We start from the raw sequence: 19,570 nt of genomic DNA, 5'->3' as shown, positions 1-19,570 counted from the left end.
CACTTTTAATGAGTTGTATGGTATGTAAATTATATTTCAATAAAGCTGTTATAAAACAACAGAACTCCCAAATTTATTCCAGACCTGCCCCAGCTCCGGTACTCCTCGAGTGAATAACACAACCTTTGACCAGCTGCTCAACCTAGGAACCCAAGACATGCTAACACTCCTCTCCACAACTGCCCCTTCCAGTACATCTGATGAGCTACAAAACTGTAAAGATTTCACTTCCTTACTCTCTGAAACCGACTTCTTTCCACCTCACTGATGTTCGTTTCATTCATTCCAAGCTCTCACTGCTTTTCATCAGGATTATTTCAATTACATCCTCCTGGATTCCCACCACTGAACCCGCTCTTATTCGTCTGCAACAGTGCTGATAGGAGTGATCTTCCTAAACACAGTTCCCACCGTATCCCATTGATGCTTAAACCCTTCACTGGCTCCCCAGAACTGACATGATAAATGCTCAAACTCCTTAGTATGTATACAAGCTGGTCCCTGACAGCCTTTCCCACCTCCTCATCTGCTAATCTTTCAGCCACAGACCTGAGGAAACTGGCCACAAACCGTGACCACTCTCATTTTCACATGTGCCACTTCCCCTGCCTGGAACATCCTTGCCCTGCATTTGACCTGTCTTTAATTCCTACTTATTCTTTAAGGCTCAGGTCATGCGCCGTATTTTCCAGGACGCAGGAACTAGCCTTCTCTTCTCAACTTGTTAGAAATCTTTTCCATAACTGCCCCAGAACTCAGTGCATGCCAATCTGTATGTACACTTCTAATATACCATTTACTGAGCACCTACTATGATCCTCACAGTAAGTGTGGCCATATTATTTTCACATGAAGAAGTGGGTTCAGAGAAGTTGCTGTCCTAGCAAGTGACAGAAAAGGGACTGAATTCCACGTCTGACCCCAAAGTAAGTATCTCCTATTATTCCCAACTGTCTCTCCAGAACTTTTCACTTTGCACCGCAATTCCTTCTGAAAGGGTGAATTCAGTTAACTTGGCACTGTCTTATTTGCATCTCCAATGCTAGTGTGGTGCTGGACACTTGCTCAGTGTTTGCTGAACACAGAAAGAGAGGGCAAGTGTGAACTAGGCAGTGGGAAATTTGTGTTATGTCCCCAGTAGGTGCTCAACTAGTCCTTACTGAGTGGATGTGTCGATACTGCCCACCTTTTGAAAACGCACAAGTGAACGAGATGCTAATTTATATCTAAAGATACGTTTGTGAATTCAAATTGCTAGTCTACAGCAAAGGGTTCTCCACAATTGTTTCCCCCTCTAAGCCTCATTCCAGATCTGTAAAGTGTTTCTCTGGCACAAAGCCATCTCCACCAAAACACGAACCTGCTCATGGACAATCAAGGGCTGAGTTTTGTCCTTAACATCTCTGCTCTTTCCCCTCTCCTTCTACCTTTCTTATTCTGCTAGGGTCTGAAGTCAGAACGTCAAAACTCATAGCTAATCGATTCCCTCTTTCACATCTTGGCAAACGTCGAAATAATAAACAGATTTAGTTCTTCTTCCCACCGCCACAGCCTCATCCAGGTCCTCCGCTCATCCTCCCGCCATCAGCATCAACCGCTTCCCCCAGGGCTTGCCACTCTTCAGCGCCCCGCGGCCCAAAGACATTTTTCCCCGCCCCAACAACATCCTCTCCCCTGAGACTGAAGAAAAAAGCCAAGTCCCATTCAACCTAGCAGGCCCGGTCCGATCCACGGTTCTCCAAACCCCTTCAGCCTGAGAAGCCTGGCCGGCCACTGCGGACCAAGGGACCGGCTCCCGAGGCCTGCCGGCGAGTGGAGCGACCTAGGAGGCCAACCATCCGGTCACCCCGCCTCGCCTCTCACAGCCCGTGGCTTCGTGCCCTCTCTCGCTGGGCCCTTACAGGGGTCGGATCAGCAGCTGGTCACTCTCCTCAGCAGGAATCGCCGACATCTCGGAAGTCTGAAGGCGAAGCGCGGGAAAGGAACAGGTCGCGGACGTCTTCCTAAATGGAAAGCAGAGTCACGGGGAACCAATGGTAGGTAGAAAAACACCATCCACGAAAAGCACTTCCGGCACTCAGGCGCCCGCGACACTAGGCCCCTCCCCTCAACTTCCGGTCGCAGACGCTCGGGCGCGAGATTCCTCCCCGAGCGGAGTCCGGAAATCTGGTATGGGGTCAGGCTGCGCCTGCGCGATGTCTCGGAGGCGGGGCTCGGCGGGCGGGGCCGGGGGCACCGGAAAAGCTGGCGCTGGAATTAGAACTGGAGTGGCTGCCCCAGCGTCGCTTCCCGGGGCGGTGGGTGTCTGACCGCGATCACGGGCGGCCCCGGCGGCGGGCCAGCGGCTGTAAGGTGAGAGCCGGGCCCTGGCCGAACCCGGGCTGAGCCTGGCAGGGAACGCGGGCCCCGAAGGCGGCGCCGGCGGGGAGGCCCGCTGTGGGGCGGATGGGTGGGGCCGCTGGGGCTGCGGTCTCCCCGGGGAGACCCAGGCCCCGAGGCGGCTAGGGGCGGGCGGCGGGAGCTGAGGAGCGGGCCCGGGCCTGCAGGAGGATGCAGTGCCCCCGGTGCCCGGGTCCTGTTTGGGGCGGGACTGCAGCTCCTGTGACGACAGGTGTCGTGTGTGGTTCGGTCCCGTCGGACTCGGCGGCGGGAGTGGGCGCTTCCCCGGGGCTGTTTCCTGAGTCAGGCTCTGCTCTGTGGGGCGTGAGGAGCACTGCCTTTTTGTGCTGGCTCCTGTTGGTTTCTGCACCGCTCCGCCGCCCCCCCCCCAATCCCTCACTGAGAAAGGCCCGGGGGGAGTGCGTCTTGTTTGCTGTCACCCTGTGCACCTGCACGTGGCAGGCACAACAGAACGGTGTGGAATGCCTGGGAAGCAGGGTGGGGTCGAGAAAGAGCTTTGGCGTGGGTCTGTCTAGGTTCTGAACTTGGCCCCACCCATAGGATTAGCCTGGCGACCTTGGCCAAGTCCCTTGGAGTTTTGGCTTCTTCATTTCAAAGGGGCTGTGCCACCGCAGGCTTGCTGGTCTTTAGCGGTATATGTAGCACCTAGCACTGGGTGGCACCTGGTAGGTGTTCAGGACAGGAAGTTATTTGGATGTCATCTTCCCAGAAGGTTCTTAGTTCATTAAGCATGTCCTCTGCCAGTCTGTGCAGCATTGGGTGCACAGATGAATTACCTCACCCCTATCTTTGAGGAGCTCACAGTGAGATAGTTCTAAGTAAGACAGTTCTAAGTAGGCAACAGCAGGCTAATGCTAGGATTAGGGTGCATGCTCAAGCTGTGGAGTACCAGTCCTTTAGCCCAACCTGGAGGTCCAACGGAAGCTTTCTATTTTAGTAAAGAAGCAGCCTGAACTGAGTCTTGAAAGGTGAGTAAAGTTAGCTGAATGAATAAAAGGTGGAAGGGCATTGCAGGCAGACAGAATTATAAGAGCAAAGCATAGAAACAGAGGAGAGTGCATGCTGAGAACCCGGAGAAGCTTTGCATTCCTTAGAGAATAAGGTATGAAGCCGGTTGTGGAAGATGAGACTGGAGAGGTAGATAGGAGCCCTGCCATGCAGGACCTTGCATGTCCTGGCAGAGAGCTTTGACTTCAGTCTCTAACTTTGGTGAGCCCGTGAAAGATTTTAAGCACGTTAATGGCATCAGATTTGAGTTTTAAAGAAATCATTTTAGCTGGAGCTTGGCGGTAGATTTAAAGCGGCAAGGAGTGCCGTTGGGACGTGAATTCCTTAAATGGCATGCCAAACTGTGTATCTGTGCATTGTTATGGGTTGAGCATCCACCCACCCTGATGGATCAGCTGATGAAAAAGTATTTATATACAGCAACGGTTTAGTGATGGCATGGGCCTGTTAGAGGCGTGGATGAGCAAAAACTGTTCAGGTGGTAGATTCAGTGGATCTTAGTATTTTATTCGATGTGGGGCCTGGAGGACTATGCGCAGTTGGTGATTTCCTGGTTTCTACCAGAAATAATAGAATTTACTGAAAGGGAGAGGAGAGAGGTGGAGCAGATATGGAAGGGAAGACAAGGGGTTTGCTTCAGGCATTTTTGCATTTGACAAGTTTGGAACATCCAAGTGACAATCAGTATTTTTGGTCTCATTCTCATGCATGAATAATTTAGAGACAAGAATGATTTGCTTAAGAACATGCATCCAAATAGCAGCAGATCTCAAAGACTTTAATAAAATGCCTTTCCCTCCCTCAGCTCCTAGGTTGGTGATGGAAAGTCTTTAGGAGTTGCAAAGGCATGATAATACCAATGGGGTGATTTTCAAAGCATTCTAGTATTCCCGGGATTTGAAGGGATGCTTCAGGATTTCACTAGCAGTAGAATCAAATTTTATTTTAAAATCATATTTAAAATTGTTACCTATATTGAAACGTGTGTGTGTGTGTGTATATACACTCTCCCTTGCAGTAAATTCTCTCTCTATGTATATATTTAAAATATAATGCCCTTAAATATGCTACACAGCAATATTTTGATGAATCAGAGATCGCTAACATGGCACTTTATGCTGCTTAGGTTAACCCAGTTTGTGTAGACCTGGGAGTAAGGCTCTCTTGCCATCTCGTCCTGACTGAAAAGCATCCCTTGAATGCTAGGTGATCGATGGCAGCAAATGATTCCCAGTATAGCCTGATAATTCATCTCCCTCTTTTTACTTGTATCCTATGCAGCTAAGTCCTCTACCTGCAGCCCATCATCTTTCCAAAACAGAAGTCTCTTCCTAGCCCTTGACTGCTTTTTAATAGCCCCTCAAGTCTTTCTTTTAAACCCAAAATGAACCCCAGACTTTTGTTGGGGTTTGCAAGGCCTCCTGTGGATCTTTCCCTCCTGTGGCTCCGTCCCTCTCCCTCCTTCCTGCTTGGGTGAAAGCCACATTGGCCTCTCGCTATTCCTTGCAGCTGGGGTGTGCCCTCAGGACCTTTGCACTTGCCCAACTCTCTGCCAGAATGCTTTTCCTCTGCCGTCCCTTCCGTCTTCAGGTCTCCTCACTGTTCACTTCCTCAGAGCATCTTTTTCTGCCTAAAATGCTCACCCTTCCTGCCATCAGTTGCAAATCCTGAACTTGCTTATCCTGGACTTGCTTTTGTTTCCCTCATATCAGTTGTTTCTAACAATGTGTTTGCTTTTCTTGTCGGTCTGTCTCATCCCTCTGAGAATGGGCTCCTTGAGGTCAGGTCAGGGGCATTATCTGTCTCATTCACTGATACATCCCCAGCACCTAAAAGGTGCTCACTGGCTACTCAGGAACGAGTGAACAAATCACATTTTCTTGCTACTTCATAAATCACGCAAAAACATGGAAATAAGTTATATGATGGGGCTAATGAAAAAGCTTGGGCTTGAGGGTCAGTCTTGGGCAAGCCGCCTGTGGTCAGATGCTGGTGAGTGGACTGAGAACGGGGTCTCCAAATAGAGTGGGAGAAACTTCTCATAGGACATTCAGTGACCTCCCCTTGATTGACTCATTCTTTTTCCTTCATCAGGTACCTCATTTTTCTGAAAAGAATTGACCATGTCAGAATGAGAGGAAGCTCTCCTTGCACACTGTCGTCTATGGGACCTTTGAAGACAATGCAGTAGTATTCCTTCTACCGTAAGCAGATTCCCTTGTTCCCTCTGTAGGAGCCAATATTTGGTAAAAAATTGTTGTTATCTTACTCATAAAGCCTCCTGAAAGATGGGTCATAGTTCCCTCATCTATAAAACGCAGATTATAACCTACCTTCTGTAAGCCCTCTGAGTCTGGGGGCCTGGATTCCCCAGCAGAATATGCAGCACAGACGAGGGATACCCTTAAAAAACATCCGGAGCAATTGAATGTGTCACCAGGTTGTTGTCAGGATAAAAGTGACACAATGTCTTTGGAAGTATTTGAACTATAAACTGTTATGCGGGTTAGTTAATACTTTTTCAAGTATAATAATAGATGTGCTCCTTTGAAATGGGCAAGGATAAATTTTGTTTCCCAGGCATTAATTATTACTTTAAAAAAGATGCATATAAGACTGACTCTGAAAAACTTCAGGTCACCTCCTTCCCTGGCCTTACGGAGTGAGGAGGGGAGGGCTGGTGCCTGGGAATGTTTTTGTGTCAACTTTTACTTAAAGGTAGCTCAAGACATTGAGAAAAATGCCCATTTCGGAGAGGTAGCTATGTCTTCTGTTCTAAGCCCTGCCATTTACAGAATGTCAACCCAAGATAGCCATGGAATCTCAGGATCTCGGTTGGTAAGCTAGTATGTCACCTATTTTACTACTGTCTTGAATTGATTAAAGAGAAGTGAGGCACTTGAGTATTTTGAGAAGTAGATGACGTGTGTCCGTTACTTCTCAGAACAATGCTTTTCACACCCCCAGGAATGACGGAAGGTTTCTGTCCTTTTGGGTCATTGGGTTATTTTTTTCAAATTTAAAAAGAAAAAAAGAATGAAGCAATAGTATCCAAATTTGGTGGCCAAAGGAAAAGATTTCGGTTTCCAGTAGGAGTACTAGGCCGCGGACGGGGAAGGAATTGATGATTTTTACTCCTGTTGTGCATAAAGTGATTTCAAGGTGGTTTTCTTGCTCTAACTAACCACCAGTTGTTCTCCTAGGGGAGCTCCTTTGGATCAAGCTATGGTGAAAAATGTTCCGGAAAGGCAAAAAGCGACACAGTAGTAGCAGTTCCCAAAGTAGTGAAATCAGTACGAAGAGCAAGGTAGGGGGGCTGGGAATAGGCCCAGAATGGCAAAGCAGTGAGCATTTTATTTCTCCTGATTCCACACAGAGCATCCTAACCACAGCACAGCTGCTGATAGTCCTCAAACTAGGTGTGTTTTGACATTTATTTTTGGCACTCGAGACACATCCTGTGCTTGATTTAATTTTCTTTTGTTCTAGAGAGTTCCTGAGATGATTCAGTTCACGAACCTGGATGGCACAGGACGTATGAATGGTCTCGCTGAAACACTGATTTTTAAATGTTTTACACGATCAAAATTGCAGGCCCATCCAGGGGCCGGAGCTCTTGAATTCCGGGGTGTGGGGTGTGTGTGCATAACTGGAAGTCTGCTTACTTAATAGTGAGTGAGTTGGGTCGTGACGCAAATGCCATATTTAGGACTGTAGAGAAGTCGGGTATATGACTGCGAAGGGACAGTTGAGGCCCGAGTCCTCATCCCTGGACCGAGGCCGTGGTTCTCACAGTCAACACCCTGTGAGCTCTCTCTTTTCAAAGATGAGCGCACGCAGTGCCAGGATGCCGTGAGGCAGGGGACGAGCCCGTGGCACAGTGCAGAGGGGGTGCCCTCCTCCGGGGGGATGGGCCGGGCTGGCCCGTGGGCACCACCCCAAGCGACGGTGGCCACACCTCAGTGAATAAAGACACACGTTACTGCCCCTCGGGATTTTCACTGAGCTGAGATGCTCCTAGCCTGAAGCACGGAAATCGGACGTTTTAGGAATCCTGCCTTAGAGTGGCAAGACTGAGTTTTCTTGAAGGTTTTTGAACTGAAGCTAGTCAAGAACCTCCTTGCTGTTAGCTTTGCAGCCCTGGTGTGGGGACCTCAGCCTGGGAAAGTGGTCAGGCCTGCTTCTTGTTTTCTGGGCCAGAGAAAGGATAAAGGGAGACTTGATGGCTCGCTGCTGGCGGAGGAGATTTTCAGGTTCCTAAGGGAACTTGCTGATGGCTTGAGATGTTAGCTCCAAGCCGTGGGTTCTCTGATGTGGCCGGTGGGGCTGGAGAGGGCAGAAGGGGGCCACCTGCGAGTGAGGGCCTTACCCCGAAGATGGTGGGGACCTCCGTGTGGTCTCTGAGCCAAGTTTTGACTGCTGGGTGTGTGTTTTAGGTTGATGTAAGCTCTCCTTGTTGTCTCTTCTGGACATGGGAAAAGCAGACCAGTTTCTCCCTTCCTGTTCTCGTGCAGAGAGAGGTTCAATGGGGACTGGTGCTTTCCAGTGCGGGGGAGTAGTTTGGAGCACAAAAGCTCGCTCTGTTACTCACTTCGGGGGTGGTGCTCATGCCAGAAGTCAGTCTCGGTTTATAACAGCGTCTTAATTCCAATCCCCCCCCCACCCGCTGAGTTTGTACAGTATTTCTGGTGTTCAGTCCCCCACGTAACGTTATGGGGAACGTCTCTGTGCACACAGCTCTGTTCTCATTTTACACTTTACTCCAAGAAGAGCAATTACTGAAAAAGGGAAAAAACATATTTATCAGACCTGATACGTTTTTGCATTCACCTTGATTCACTTCTTGAACATTGAAAAAATTTGAGTATATCGCTCTTTTAAAATCTAATTTTGATTTGAGGTGCAAAGAAGTGACTCATTTTTTTGAATCAAAAGTTTTCACAGAATATTATTTCTAAAGAAATGAAGCATATCCAGAGCACAATTCTATAGAATCTACACTAACATGTATGTTTCTTCGTGTTTTGCTTAACAATTTTGTTGGTTTTCCTTTGCAATTCACACTGATAATTGCACTCTGGTCTGCCCGTCGGCCCGCGCATGACCGAGCAGGCCAGGTACTAGTCGGACTAATGGCAGAGGCAGGGGGACGGGGAGGAGGGGACCTTGATCGGAGGGCTGGGCTAGTTCCTTGATGTAACCTTGGGTAAGTCACTTCACCCCGCTGGCTATCTTTGCTCATGTTATTACATAGAATCATACTCCCTGCTGGCTTTCGGCACAGGGTTCTTTTTGGGTTCCGTGGAAATCATGTGAAAGCAAAGTGTAGATTTTCACACACAGCCTAAATACCAGGTGTCTTACAAGGAGGCAGAGGTAGTAGTTTTGGTTCATACTGGGAATGTCCACACCACAGTTATCTGATGTGTTCTGGGAAGGGCAGGTGGGACTACCTGGTTTTTTGAAGTTCGCTGTAGAATTCGCCTTTAGAAAAATCTGTCATAGTCCATCTGCTTGAGTAATTGACCTGCTTTTGTCTATGTTGATTCAGCTGTAATAAATAATTTGAATGTTTGGTAGAGAATTTGAGAGAAGACAGTGTGTCTAATTCTGTTTACCTTTTTGTTTGTTTGTTGTTTTTCAGTCTGTAGATTCTAGCCTTGGGGGGCTTTCACGATCCAGCACTGTGGCCAGCCTCGATACAGATTCGACCAAAAGCTCAGGTACGGAGAAGGTTTGGACCGTTTAGTACGGCTCTTAACTGGTGTTCATATAGTTTTACCAGAGCAGCACAATACGTTCCTTTTTTTTTTAAGATTTTACTTATTTATTTGACACAGAGAGACACAGCGAGAGAGGGAACACAAGCAGGGGGAGTGGGGGAGGGAGAAGCAGGCTTCCCGCGGAGCAGGGAGCCCGACGCGGGGCTCGAACCCAGGACCCCGGGATCAGGACCCGAGCCGAAGGCAGATCCTTTCAGGATCATAGACTAGTCAGTCTGTAAAAAGTGGGGACTACGGAGGGGTGGGATGAAGAGCCATATCATGTACAAGAGAAGATAGTAGCATAAAGTCTATTATTTTTGCTTCCAGATGCCTTAAAAATACTCAAAATGTGGGCATTTTTTTTTTACATAAGCATAACCTAGAAGTAACCACATAGTATCACCTTAACGTGGGAGGTAATGCAACGCATTGCGGCCATGTTGGCCCTGGCTAGATTTCACAGCACATGGTTCTTCAGCCTGTTGCCACGTGTCATGTAACCTAACATCTGTTCATGTGAAGGGACTTCCTGTCTGGCATTATTCCATCTGCAGGGAAAAAAAAATTTGTTTTTTTTGACTGGGAGAGGTAGACCAGATTTGCTGAATCAGGAAAACAACAGTGAACGTGGTAAAGAGGGAGAAGAAACCAAAAAAAGCTTAAATATTTAATGTATCAGGAAGGTACTCAATTGTTACCTAGTCAGCATTTTATTTTTCTCCTGTTTTAATTTATTCTTATTGAGACTTTTATACATTTAGGATATTGAGTCACGGAGGAAGAGGTTAAATTCCAAGTTCTTTCCTATTACTTCAAGTAATCTTGCACTAAAATTTTTTTTATTTTCATTAAAGGTTAAGTTCTGATGGCAGTTTGTTTTTTATTTGTGAAGGGATTGAGGACACGCTGTAATGCAGATATTTCTTTTGAAGTCTTACTGTTAAAATTTTTCTTTCACCTTTAGGACAAAGCAACAACAATTCAGATACCTGTGCAGAATTTCGAATAAAATATGTTGGTGCCATTGAGAAACTGAAATTCTCTGAAGGAAAAAGTCTCGAAGGGCCCCTAGACCTGATAAATTATATAGATGTTGCCCAGGTAAAAAAACAATTTTTTAAAAAATTTTAGAACATTCTAGAAAATAAATTCATGGCTTTGGAGAATGATGTTCTGCTCTTATCACTGTTAAAATATTTGTCGAGCACTGTGATCATAGGTGGTACAAGGTACCTAGAGACAGAGTCCCATGGGAACAGAGAGTTCTTTCCTTCAAAAACAGCACTTTTTACTGTTTTGGGAGCTGACTGACTTCCTCATTTAAACGAGGAGCTGAGTGCGGTGATGGGTTATATACACCATAGGTCTGTCTTTTAAAACAGACTGGCAGGCCTTCCCAAGTCTCCGTTGAACTAGTCGCAACTCCTTCAATAATCAGCCTCCTAGTGGTGTTGACCTATCAATGCACTCACACCCGGTTAGCAACAAGAATTCAAGTGAGATGGGCTTCAAAAACATACCCCAGTCAAGAAGATTAAAGAGAAAAGAAATGATCATGAAGGAAAATTAAGAATGAAAGCAAAGACAGAGCAAAGGTGTAAGGTCAGTGCATCCAATTCTGTAAGATCTGCACCCTTGCTAGTGTGGGAGTGGATGAGCTAAAGACAGTAAGTTGCTTCCTGAATTTCCAGAAAATGGCATCGCAGGTCTTTGTGTTTATTAACAAAGGGTTATTAGCACAATGGAAAGATTCCCTTGTCAGTTCTTAGAGCGCTGGTTACTCTTAAGACTATTTGGTCTGGTGAATCGTGGAGAATGGGATCACTAAATACAATGCTTCATGCCCTCATAAAGCACAGGAATTCTTTTCTGTCTGAGGGGCATCAGCCAGTCGAATGTGCGTTTCACAGAGACCTCTGGGTAGTCTGGACTTAATATCCCAGCGTTTGGCTTGGCATCTGTCATTCCAACGAGCGCAAGCAACAGCTCACCAAAGTATTACACTGAGAAGATTGCTAATGTTTCCCCCCCCGGGAAGTGCACTAGGATCCTTGTCATTCTGTTAACGACTGCTGAGTTTCTCAGAGCGCCGTAGTCTTCGGGCTTGTCAAAGTTCTCTTACTGACAATAGCATTAGCATTAGCTCATCTTTTGATTCTTGGAACGCTTGAACCCTGCTGTGAGAAATCACTAGAAGAGGTTACTGTAGCCATAGGAGGACCCAAGAATCAAGGCATGCAGACATAGCTTCTTTACCAGAATTTCTTTAATGTAGGCAAATGGTTCCATACAGACATTCACAGTACGGGACATCTACTGATTGCCCACTCTCTGTTTTATTGTGGCACTAGACAAGTTAGGCAGTATTCTGACTTAGGGGAATGAAACAGGGTAATCTGCTAGGGAAGCCATCACTATCATCTGCTGTTTTGTTTCCAAGTAACCGCGCGTCAAGCTCACAGCCCCGGGATGTGGGGGCAACCAGACATACCTACCATCTGGGTAGGATGTAAAACGGCTTTCAAGAGGGGTTCCTGCAGCTCTGTTTCCTGATGGTTTCCTGTGCTGACATCGGCATAAGCTTTGAGTATTTTAAAATCTAAATATCTTTATTTTTCTAATGTAAATATTTAAGCCTCACTGGGATCTGTGAGCGGGATCTCCGTTTGCAATTAGGGAAAACATCAAGACAAATGGATGTGAATTTTGCTCAGGTCTGTGGACATGAAAACCAAACCAAACCAAACCAAACCAAACCCTGGCAACAATTTTCCTTCTCTCTCTTTGAGGAACAATTTTTGCTGGGCTGTTGCATACCCTGCGTTCTTGAAAGGGTTTGGATTTGTGATGGCCAGATATTAAACTTGACTAATCATATTTAAGGAATGTAACGTACTTTTTAACGTAGCTCATGTGATTTATTTTTACTTTAAAGCAAGATGGGAAGTTGCCTTTCGTTCCTCTGGAGGAAGAATTCATTATGGGAGTTTCCAAGTATGGTATAAAAGTATCAACATCAGATCAGTATGTAAGTAAGAGAATTTATTAGGGAAAAAGTGGGTTTCAGGTACTTGTCAGGCTGCTAAGGGCCCACTTGTTCTCTCTGCTCGTTTGCAGAACTGTTGCTTGGTAAACATTCCTGGCAGCTGGTCCTAAAAAATGACCGATTTCTTAGGGTGAATGAAGAGAGGCCTCCTTTTGCTTCTCCTGGATGGTGGGGCCCCGGCCAACACCCCCCACTGCCGGCCCCTAATGTTTCAGCTTAGGACCCTGCGCCAGCTCAGCAGTTGTCAGCGTGGACGCTGGACGTGAACTCAGGGCTTACTCCTGTTTTTCTGGTATTTTTAGTAGGAAGGGGATAACCCTGAAGGCAAATGGCCCCATAACCAAGCATTCTGGGATGTCCCTTAGGGGGAAAAGCACCTCTACAACTGTTTTCTGCCAGATGCATAGATATGCTCTGTTTAAAGCCTCACAGTAAATTCTGCACAGAAAAGGTCAGTATGTCAAGAGTCCCGATCTTTCTTTCTTCTGACTTCTGCAGGATGTCTTACACCGGCACGCTCTGTATTTAATCATCCGCATGGTGTGTTACGACGACGGTCTGGGGGCCGGAAAAAGCCTACTGGCCCTGAAGACCACCGACGCAAGCAACGAGGGGTACAGCCTCTGGGTCTATCAGTGCAACAGCCTGGTGAGGTTTCACGTTGCCTTGCTTAGTCTCATTCACCGGGCAAGGCGGTAAAGCCAGAGGAGATGGCCAATCTTCTGGGAGGCCGAGATGCCACCCACAGGGCATCTGACGCCCGGCAGAGCGCGGGTGACCGTCAGGCCTGGCGGTCAGCCAGCTGCCAGGACCTGCTGTGGGCGGTCAGTTGGGCCGGGATGAGCACTCACCTGTGCGGGCATCTCGAGGGCAGGGCAGACGCGGGGCCGGGGCGGAAGCCCGTCCTGTTCTGTAGCCATCACCCCACTGACGCATTGGGGTCCTTCCCAAAGGCCTAGTTCCTACACATCCGCAGGTGCTTCTCCCAGAGGGAATGCAGGAGGCGGCCCGGGGACATGGTGTCCGGGGCTTCCCAAAGCTGTTGGGTGTGCAGGTGTAGGGGAGGTGTTAAGAGGGTCACATTTATACCTTTGCTGGCCACACTAATTCGGGAAGAGGTCGGTGAAGTCTCTTACTGTATGTTTTTCACTTAACCATAGGAACAGGCACAAGCCATCTGCAAAGTTTTATCCACCGCTTTTGACTCTGTATTAACATCTGAGAAAGCTTGAATTCTGCAATCTAGCGGAAGCTGACTTCGTGTGGAAGGGCAATGGTTTTCAATCTGCAGTGTTGAATTACTCTGGAAATAGAAAGTGATCTCCTGCTCGAGATTTTCTGGAGAAATGCAGTGTATAAAATAGTGATCGTTTGCTTTTCTATTAAAATGTGTTTTATTACAGTGAGTTAAGTCTCAATGAGGTTGTTTACTTTCTGGGACTAAAAAAGAAACCGATGTCATCTGTCACTTTTATTTTTTTAGATTTATTTGAGAGAGAGTGAGCAGGAGTGGGAGGTGGGGGAGGGAGAGGGAGAAGCAGACTCCCCACTGAGTGGGGAGCCTGACGCGGGACTCGATCCCAGGACCCTGGGATCATGACCTGAGCCAAGGCAGACACGTAACCAACTGAGCCACCCAGGCGCCCCCCCCCCCGTCACTTTTAAACACAAATGAGCATTAACACCTAAGTGTCACAGGCGTGCACGCAGTGAGTAGGTGAGCACAGAGGGCTTTCTGAGGAGGACGAATGCTGTCTGTTGCCAGCACATGGGCCCGCCAGCTGGGAGCTCTGGTCACACTGGTCTGGAACAGCAACACTGCCAACTCAGGTCGCAAAAAGTAAGACTTTAAAAAGTGTATGTCAGGATGGCATGCTAGCAAACCAAAGTATTTACCTCAGAGTTCAGAGAAGAAAGATCACCGCGCATGTTAAATAGTGTCGAAAGAATCTCACGCACAGTGGGTGAGTGGGTTTTTCTAAAGGACCATTTTAATACGCAGTATTTAAAGGATTAAAAACATTACAAATAACACTGTCTGTTTAAAAGTATTTTATTTTTTTCCAGTCAAATGACTAGTTAACAGGAAGAGTCAACTTACTGAACATGCTCTAATTATAAATCACTGCATTAAGGACAACGAAAATAAGAATTGATTTAGGTTATACAATATATACAGTTGCGCTGCAACTAGATTGAAGTAATCAAGTGAATGGATCGAGTATCATACATCTCAAACAGCATTCCAAGCTGCATATTTATGCTCTCCACCCTGCAGCAGATCACACAGGACCTAGGAGTCTGTGCACATGTTGGAGTCCTCATCTCTAGAAGTCAGATCTGATGGAAAGTGGCATATGCAAAATGCCAGAATCCTGCAGCTAAGTTCATGAAACGTAAACTTTAAATATAAATAGTTATCTACAATGTTTTCCTTCCTCTCAGTTGTTTTTTAATTTGCAAAGAGCAAATAACTAGGAAAGGATGTTAGCAGGGAAGTCAATGTAATTTCTCCTCTGGCGAGAGTAATATTAATTACTGCACAATAGCACCACCAAACTGTCAGCTGGAAAAAATATTTCCAAGATATTTATGTACCAGTGAACCTGATAGATTAGTTTGGGACTAGTGTTTAAGTGTTGGTGAGACTCAACTTTAATTCCTTAGATATCTGGCACCAAGTAGTCAAAAGGCTGATTATAAGACACAGATGCAAGAGGACTTTGCTAAAATATACATAAGAAGTGCACTGTGCAAAGTATATCTGTTTACTTTCTTAAATCTATGAGGGAATTAACTAAACGAAGGGTTCAAACAACAGAAATTAACAATTAGTGAAAATAGATGTAGTGCTTTAAAAAAAAAAAAACCTTTAATTACAGATCTAACACATTTTTACCCAGAACTTAGAAAGGCTTTAAAAAGCAACTGCCACACAACATCATAAAACATTCCAGTTTGTTCTGTTTTCCTTTATAATAGCAACAAAAAGTACAATGCAATAAAAAAAAAAAAAAAAAAGGCTCTGCACTTAGAAGAGTCTTGCCTAATAAAGATGGGCTGCTCCAATCAAATGTACCATCGGCACCATGGATGAAAGGATCACTGCCTCGCTTTCCAAGCCCAGACCTACACTTATCTCTTCACTTCTGGTAAAAATCCGAGTGGGCATTATAGGCCTATTTATTCTCAAAGAGTGCCAAAATGTCCAATATTCCTATTATGAATCTTATGCTCACAATTACTAAATAGAGGTATGACAGTCAAGTTTGGGAACTAATGAATTCTGATTTTATCACACACAACCTAACCCCCCGACCCCCAGGAGCTTCAGTTTAAGAATGAGGTGATGGACTTCGGTTGTGAAAGGGGGATGTCTGCTCGGGAGTATTTTATTACCTGGGACCTACAGATTTCTGATATGTTCTTGATTACAAACAAATGGACAGCTTCGAGTTCAAGACAGTATAACTACCATTCCTGTTGGTATAGTATATAAGTACAAGACACTAAGTTGAGTAAACATTCCCGGGAGCTGGAGAGGGAAGGCAGTGGTACACTCAGGAAACAGCAAGTGTTAACAGTGGCACCACAGTGCTCTAGCTGCGTGACCGAGGAGGGTCGAGAAGGCGAATTCCGAAACACCTAAAGCATATAAACTAGTTTAAAGAACTGTTTTTGCAATCCATCATCCTTAGTTTTTAACCAAATTCAGGAAATGCAGGTTTAGAGAACGTGGAACTGAATTAGCTGCTATTACCATACGCCGTAATAAACCATGGGTAGTTTCGCTAGGTAGGATTGTTCACAACAGGCTACACGCGCATGCAGAATACAGTGAGTTGTAACCTCACAAATTAGGGCTGGAAAGTACAATGCTAAGGTGTAAATTTCCAAGTTGCTTTAACTAAACCTTGGGTGGATTCTAAAGGAAATCTTTAAATGTATCTTTAAAAAAAAAAAAATGTCTTTAAAGGTGAACTGATAGCCTTTTACCTAGAAAGTCCAGGGCTGGACTACTTCTAAAGCAAGTTTACCAACTTCCTAAAAAGCTGCACTAAAGGGTCACCGACTCTAGAAGCAGGCCAAGGAAAGGCTGGAAGAATTTCTTTCTAATACTCAAATACTTTTAGGTTCGGCTAATTCTATAGATTGACGACCTTGATTACGTAGAGTTAAAATAACTTTTCAGTTCACCTTTTAGGAAATGCTGTTTTTTCCCTAATAAAAGTATGGCAGTATTTCATGAAAACCACAAATTATAAAAACAATTCATTTATACATACAAGTTGCCTTTGAGTTTGTAAAACAGAAGAGCAGAGTTAGAGAAAGTGGGCTACCGGACAATACATTTCATGAAACTGGTCATCTGGCAAGAGTTTTGGTACCAAAAACAAATAGGAACGTAACTGTTAAAAAGAAGTGTTTTTGTTCAGTAGCAATTCAGTCAGCAATAAAGTGCACAAATGATACAGGAAATGCTCCTTTGCGACTGGGATCTCCGTCAATGTGGCCAATCTGAAATGAATAAAAGTTTAGGTGGTTATAAAAATTCTAAATGTTAGAAACTTCGAAGGACAATGCTATAGCATTTGGAAAAAAGAAATTTGTTCAGAACAATTTCTTCTGAGAAAGAATGACCTGGGTAAGACATCTAAACTGTTTTCCCTTTTTTCTTTCACTCGTGTTTCAAATATAGCTGACCCCTGACCACCTGGAAGTTCGAAGTGTCACCCCCACCCCCGCAGTGTCTAGCTCCTGACTCCCCAAAACCTTAACTACTAATAGCCTCCTGTTGACCAGAAGCCTGACAGATCACGTGAGCAGTCAGCAAACACGTATTCTGGACACTGTATTACACATACTGTGTTTTTACAGTAAGCCAGAGAGAACAAAATGTGAAGAAAATCATAAGGAAGAAAAAGTACATTTAAGTGCTATCCTGCACTTATCAGAAAACACCCCATACCCACGTTGTTCAGGGGTCAACTGCGGTGGCCGCCCACTGTCAGGGAGCGCTCGGGCAGGCGGGCTGGGTGTCTGCCCGGAAGCACACGCGCCGGGGTCCTGGCGTCCGGGGGGAGTGGGTGGTGGGGATGGCAGAACGGCTGTCTGACTCCTGCCCCCCACTTGCCTCTTTTTTCTTTAATGAGGAAACTGAGTGTCAGAAGTCTATGAGTTGCAAAGTCACAGAAAGTGGCAAACGTGAGTGGGCTCTAAACATAGTCAAGCATTTATGAAAGGCTTCAAGAGTTCCGCTGATTTTCACTCTGGGTAAATTATATAAGTTATACATTGAGTATGATCTCAACAACGTAAATTATGTAGGTAAGTACAAGTCGAAAAGAAAATCTCTGTAATACAACTGGTAAGACTTGGGGGTGGCGCTGCTGAGATTATGGGCAGCATTTTCTTCTGCACACCTTTCTGTATTTTCCAGATGGCTGAGCCCACTGCCAGGCTGGAGCCCCGCCCTCACACCGTGTTGTACACAAGTGTGAAAGCCAGATCTGCTTCAGCTCTTGGGGCCGGGGGGCAGTCGGGGAGGGAGTAAGCTCAGGTCCGCACAGTGGGCACACACTTGCCAGAGCCAGAACCACGAGCAGCACCCCCTTTCCTGCCTGGCTGCTGGGTGTGGCTAGGCCGACAGAAGAGGGAGCTCTGGCTAATGGACACCTGAATCCCGTGAGGGGAAAGAGGCAGGGCACCGAGTTTATCAAGCTCCCTCTGCCAGGGGCACCACCTGACGTGCCTCGCACTCGACAGAGCACAGCGACACCCGAGCTCGACCTCCAGGACTGGGCCCTTGGTGTCTACTGTGTACAAACACTACCAGCCTCCCATGCAAGGCCCGCTGTCCTCATTGTTAATACAGCCTCTTACTGGGGGCCTTCTGTATCTTCTCTCCTGTGGTGCTGAGGTGACTTCCCTTTCACAGACAAGGGGACTAAGGCTTAGTGACATAACGTCACCAAGTCTGTTAAGTGCTGAGTCTGGATTCTTAGGGCCATCCCGCGAAACACCATGTTCACGCCATTCCAGCCCCCACCTGGATGTCACGGCTTGTTTCAGGACCAAGACCGACAGCCAGGGACTCTGCCCCCTAGGTCAGCTTTCTGTATGCCTCCCTCCACCAAACTGGTGATGTGGGGGACGACAGTACCTCCTCTAAACTCAAAGCCTCATTTCAGACCCTGAAGTGCACTCTGGAAACTGCAGCCCAAGTGCTCTGCACCCTAATGTGGGAGGACCCCCCACCCCGGGGGGGTAAGTGAGGCCCACGCAGACGTGGGTGTCCCTGGCAGAGACGTCTGAGGGGACAGAACGGCCAGCAGTCCCGAGGATGCACAGGCAGAAGCCCTGACCCGGGAGCAGGCCTCGCAGGCCAGGTGGGCAAGGATTCAGCTCCACCCCTCCCAGGCACAGCCCGGGCCCAGGCCCCCGACTCACCCACCACTCTTGGTCCTCCTCCCCATCAACGATAATCACATCCCCCTCGGAGAACGTCAGCTCATCTGGGTTGTCGGCCACACAGTTATAGAGAGCTTTGACCCGCTTGGGCTTTAACTTGGTCTGTATTGAGAAGAGGAAGGGTCAGAGGTTTAGTGTGACAGGGAGATGTCAGCTCCTGGGGCAGAGAAGGGGGCCATTTTGTTTCCAACTGGTCCCAGGGGTCCGGACCACAGGCTCAGGAGCCCACAGGTGTCAAGATGGGTGGATCGCTGTAGCTCAGGGACTGGGGGACTTCTGGGAGGCCCAGGGAAAAGCTAAGCCATCCCAGCTGAGTGCAGAGAGCTAGGAGTAACACAGAAAGGCAGCATGGTGCCTGGGGTGCACGTGGGGGTCTGTCCTGAAGCTGTGCTGAGGGGGCTGAGCCCACCGGCCGGAGAGCTCTGGGGTTGTGTCCTGCCCAGATCCAGGAAGAGGCCTCCCATCCGCCCCCCAGGGGAAGAGGGAAAGACCTATTTCCTTGGAGAGTCTCCTGCTCACTGCTGGCCCGAGCAAAGAGGCAGGAAAGGAGGAGCTCTTCCACTTACTGTCTGTGACTTCCTGGGCATGGGGGCTGGGGGCTGCAGGACGGCAGTGCTGGACAGAGGACCCAGAGCTTCTGTTCCAGAGAGATCCACTCCTGTAGGGCCAAAATGAATCAATGTCACAATATGCCCTCAGGCATAACCAAAGAGTTATAAACACTTAATATAATTGCCACAGCATCATGTCTGAAGGGCAGGTTTCCAGAGATTTCAGGATCTATGGAGGGAAAAGTCCCTCAAAGGCCCAAGCAGCTGTGACTTCCATGCAGCCCCTGTCCAACGTGCAAGGCATGTGACTGTCACGGAGCAGGACAGGT

At 47.0% G+C, this 19,570-nt stretch overlaps 3 protein-coding genes across 5 annotated transcripts in view; 1 reads left to right on the top strand and 2 right to left on the bottom strand.

Annotated features, from left to right (window-relative positions):
• The window catches only part of CPSF3 (cleavage and polyadenylation specific factor 3), a 43,820-nt gene extending 41,725 nt beyond the window's left edge, over positions 1-2,095 (bottom strand). Inside the window, exon 1 of one of the 2 annotated variants that reach the window (XM_073896980.1) lies at positions 1,902-2,095. In XM_073896980.1, the coding sequence (XP_073753081.1) occupies positions 1,902-1,951 (50 nt within the window). In that variant the 5' untranslated portion in view covers positions 1,952-2,095. The remainder of the gene's footprint in view (positions 1-1,901) is intronic. The other variant, XM_025867712.2, reaches the window with a different exon arrangement.
• A 100-nt stretch (positions 2,096-2,195) lies between these two features.
• Positions 2,196-13,625, top strand: ITGB1BP1 (integrin subunit beta 1 binding protein 1). The gene is made up of 8 exons (XM_025867714.2): positions 2,196-2,352; positions 5,503-5,612; positions 6,612-6,715; positions 9,053-9,131; positions 10,138-10,274; positions 12,109-12,201; positions 12,718-12,867; positions 13,380-13,625. The coding sequence occupies exons 3-8, from the start codon at positions 6,644-6,646 to the stop codon at positions 13,449-13,451; spliced, it is 603 nt and encodes a 200-aa protein (XP_025723499.1). The 5' UTR covers positions 2,196-2,352; positions 5,503-5,612; positions 6,612-6,643; the 3' UTR covers positions 13,452-13,625.
• Positions 13,626-14,256: 631 nt separating this feature from the next.
• ASAP2 (ArfGAP with SH3 domain, ankyrin repeat and PH domain 2) overlaps positions 14,257-19,570 on the bottom strand; it is a 110,599-nt gene continuing 105,285 nt past the window's right edge. For both annotated transcript variants that reach the window (XM_073896974.1, XM_073896975.1), the window contains 3 exons: positions 19,257-19,348; positions 18,670-18,792; positions 14,257-16,737 (listed from right to left, as the gene is read on the bottom strand). In XM_073896974.1, coding sequence (XP_073753075.1) covers positions 16,663-16,737; positions 18,670-18,792; positions 19,257-19,348 — 290 coding nt within the window. In that variant the 3' untranslated portion in view covers positions 14,257-16,662. The remainder of the gene's footprint in view (positions 16,738-18,669; positions 18,793-19,256; positions 19,349-19,570) is intronic.

The sequence above is a fragment of the Callorhinus ursinus genome, unplaced genomic scaffold (assembly GCF_003265705.2).
Source record: "Callorhinus ursinus isolate GAN/ISIS: 27379988/994484 unplaced genomic scaffold, GSC_fseal_2.0 scaffold10, whole genome shotgun sequence".
Lineage (NCBI taxonomy): Eukaryota > Metazoa > Chordata > Mammalia > Carnivora > Otariidae > Callorhinus > Callorhinus ursinus.
This window is presented reverse-complemented; position numbering and strand designations above follow the sequence as displayed.

Bases quoted from the DNA above. Each gene is read 5' to 3' on its own strand.
- ITGB1BP1 (XM_025867714.2), top strand. From the start codon at position 6,644: ATGTTCCGGAAAGGCAAAAAGCGACACAGTAGTAGCAGTTCCCAAAGT. The intron at 6,716-9,052 runs GTAGGGGGGCTG...GTTGTTTTTCAG, and splicing joins AAATCAGTACGAAGAGCAAG to TCTGTAGATTCTAGCCTTGG. The intron at 9,132-10,137 runs GTACGGAGAAGG...TTTCACCTTTAG, and splicing joins AGATTCGACCAAAAGCTCAG to GACAAAGCAACAACAATTCA.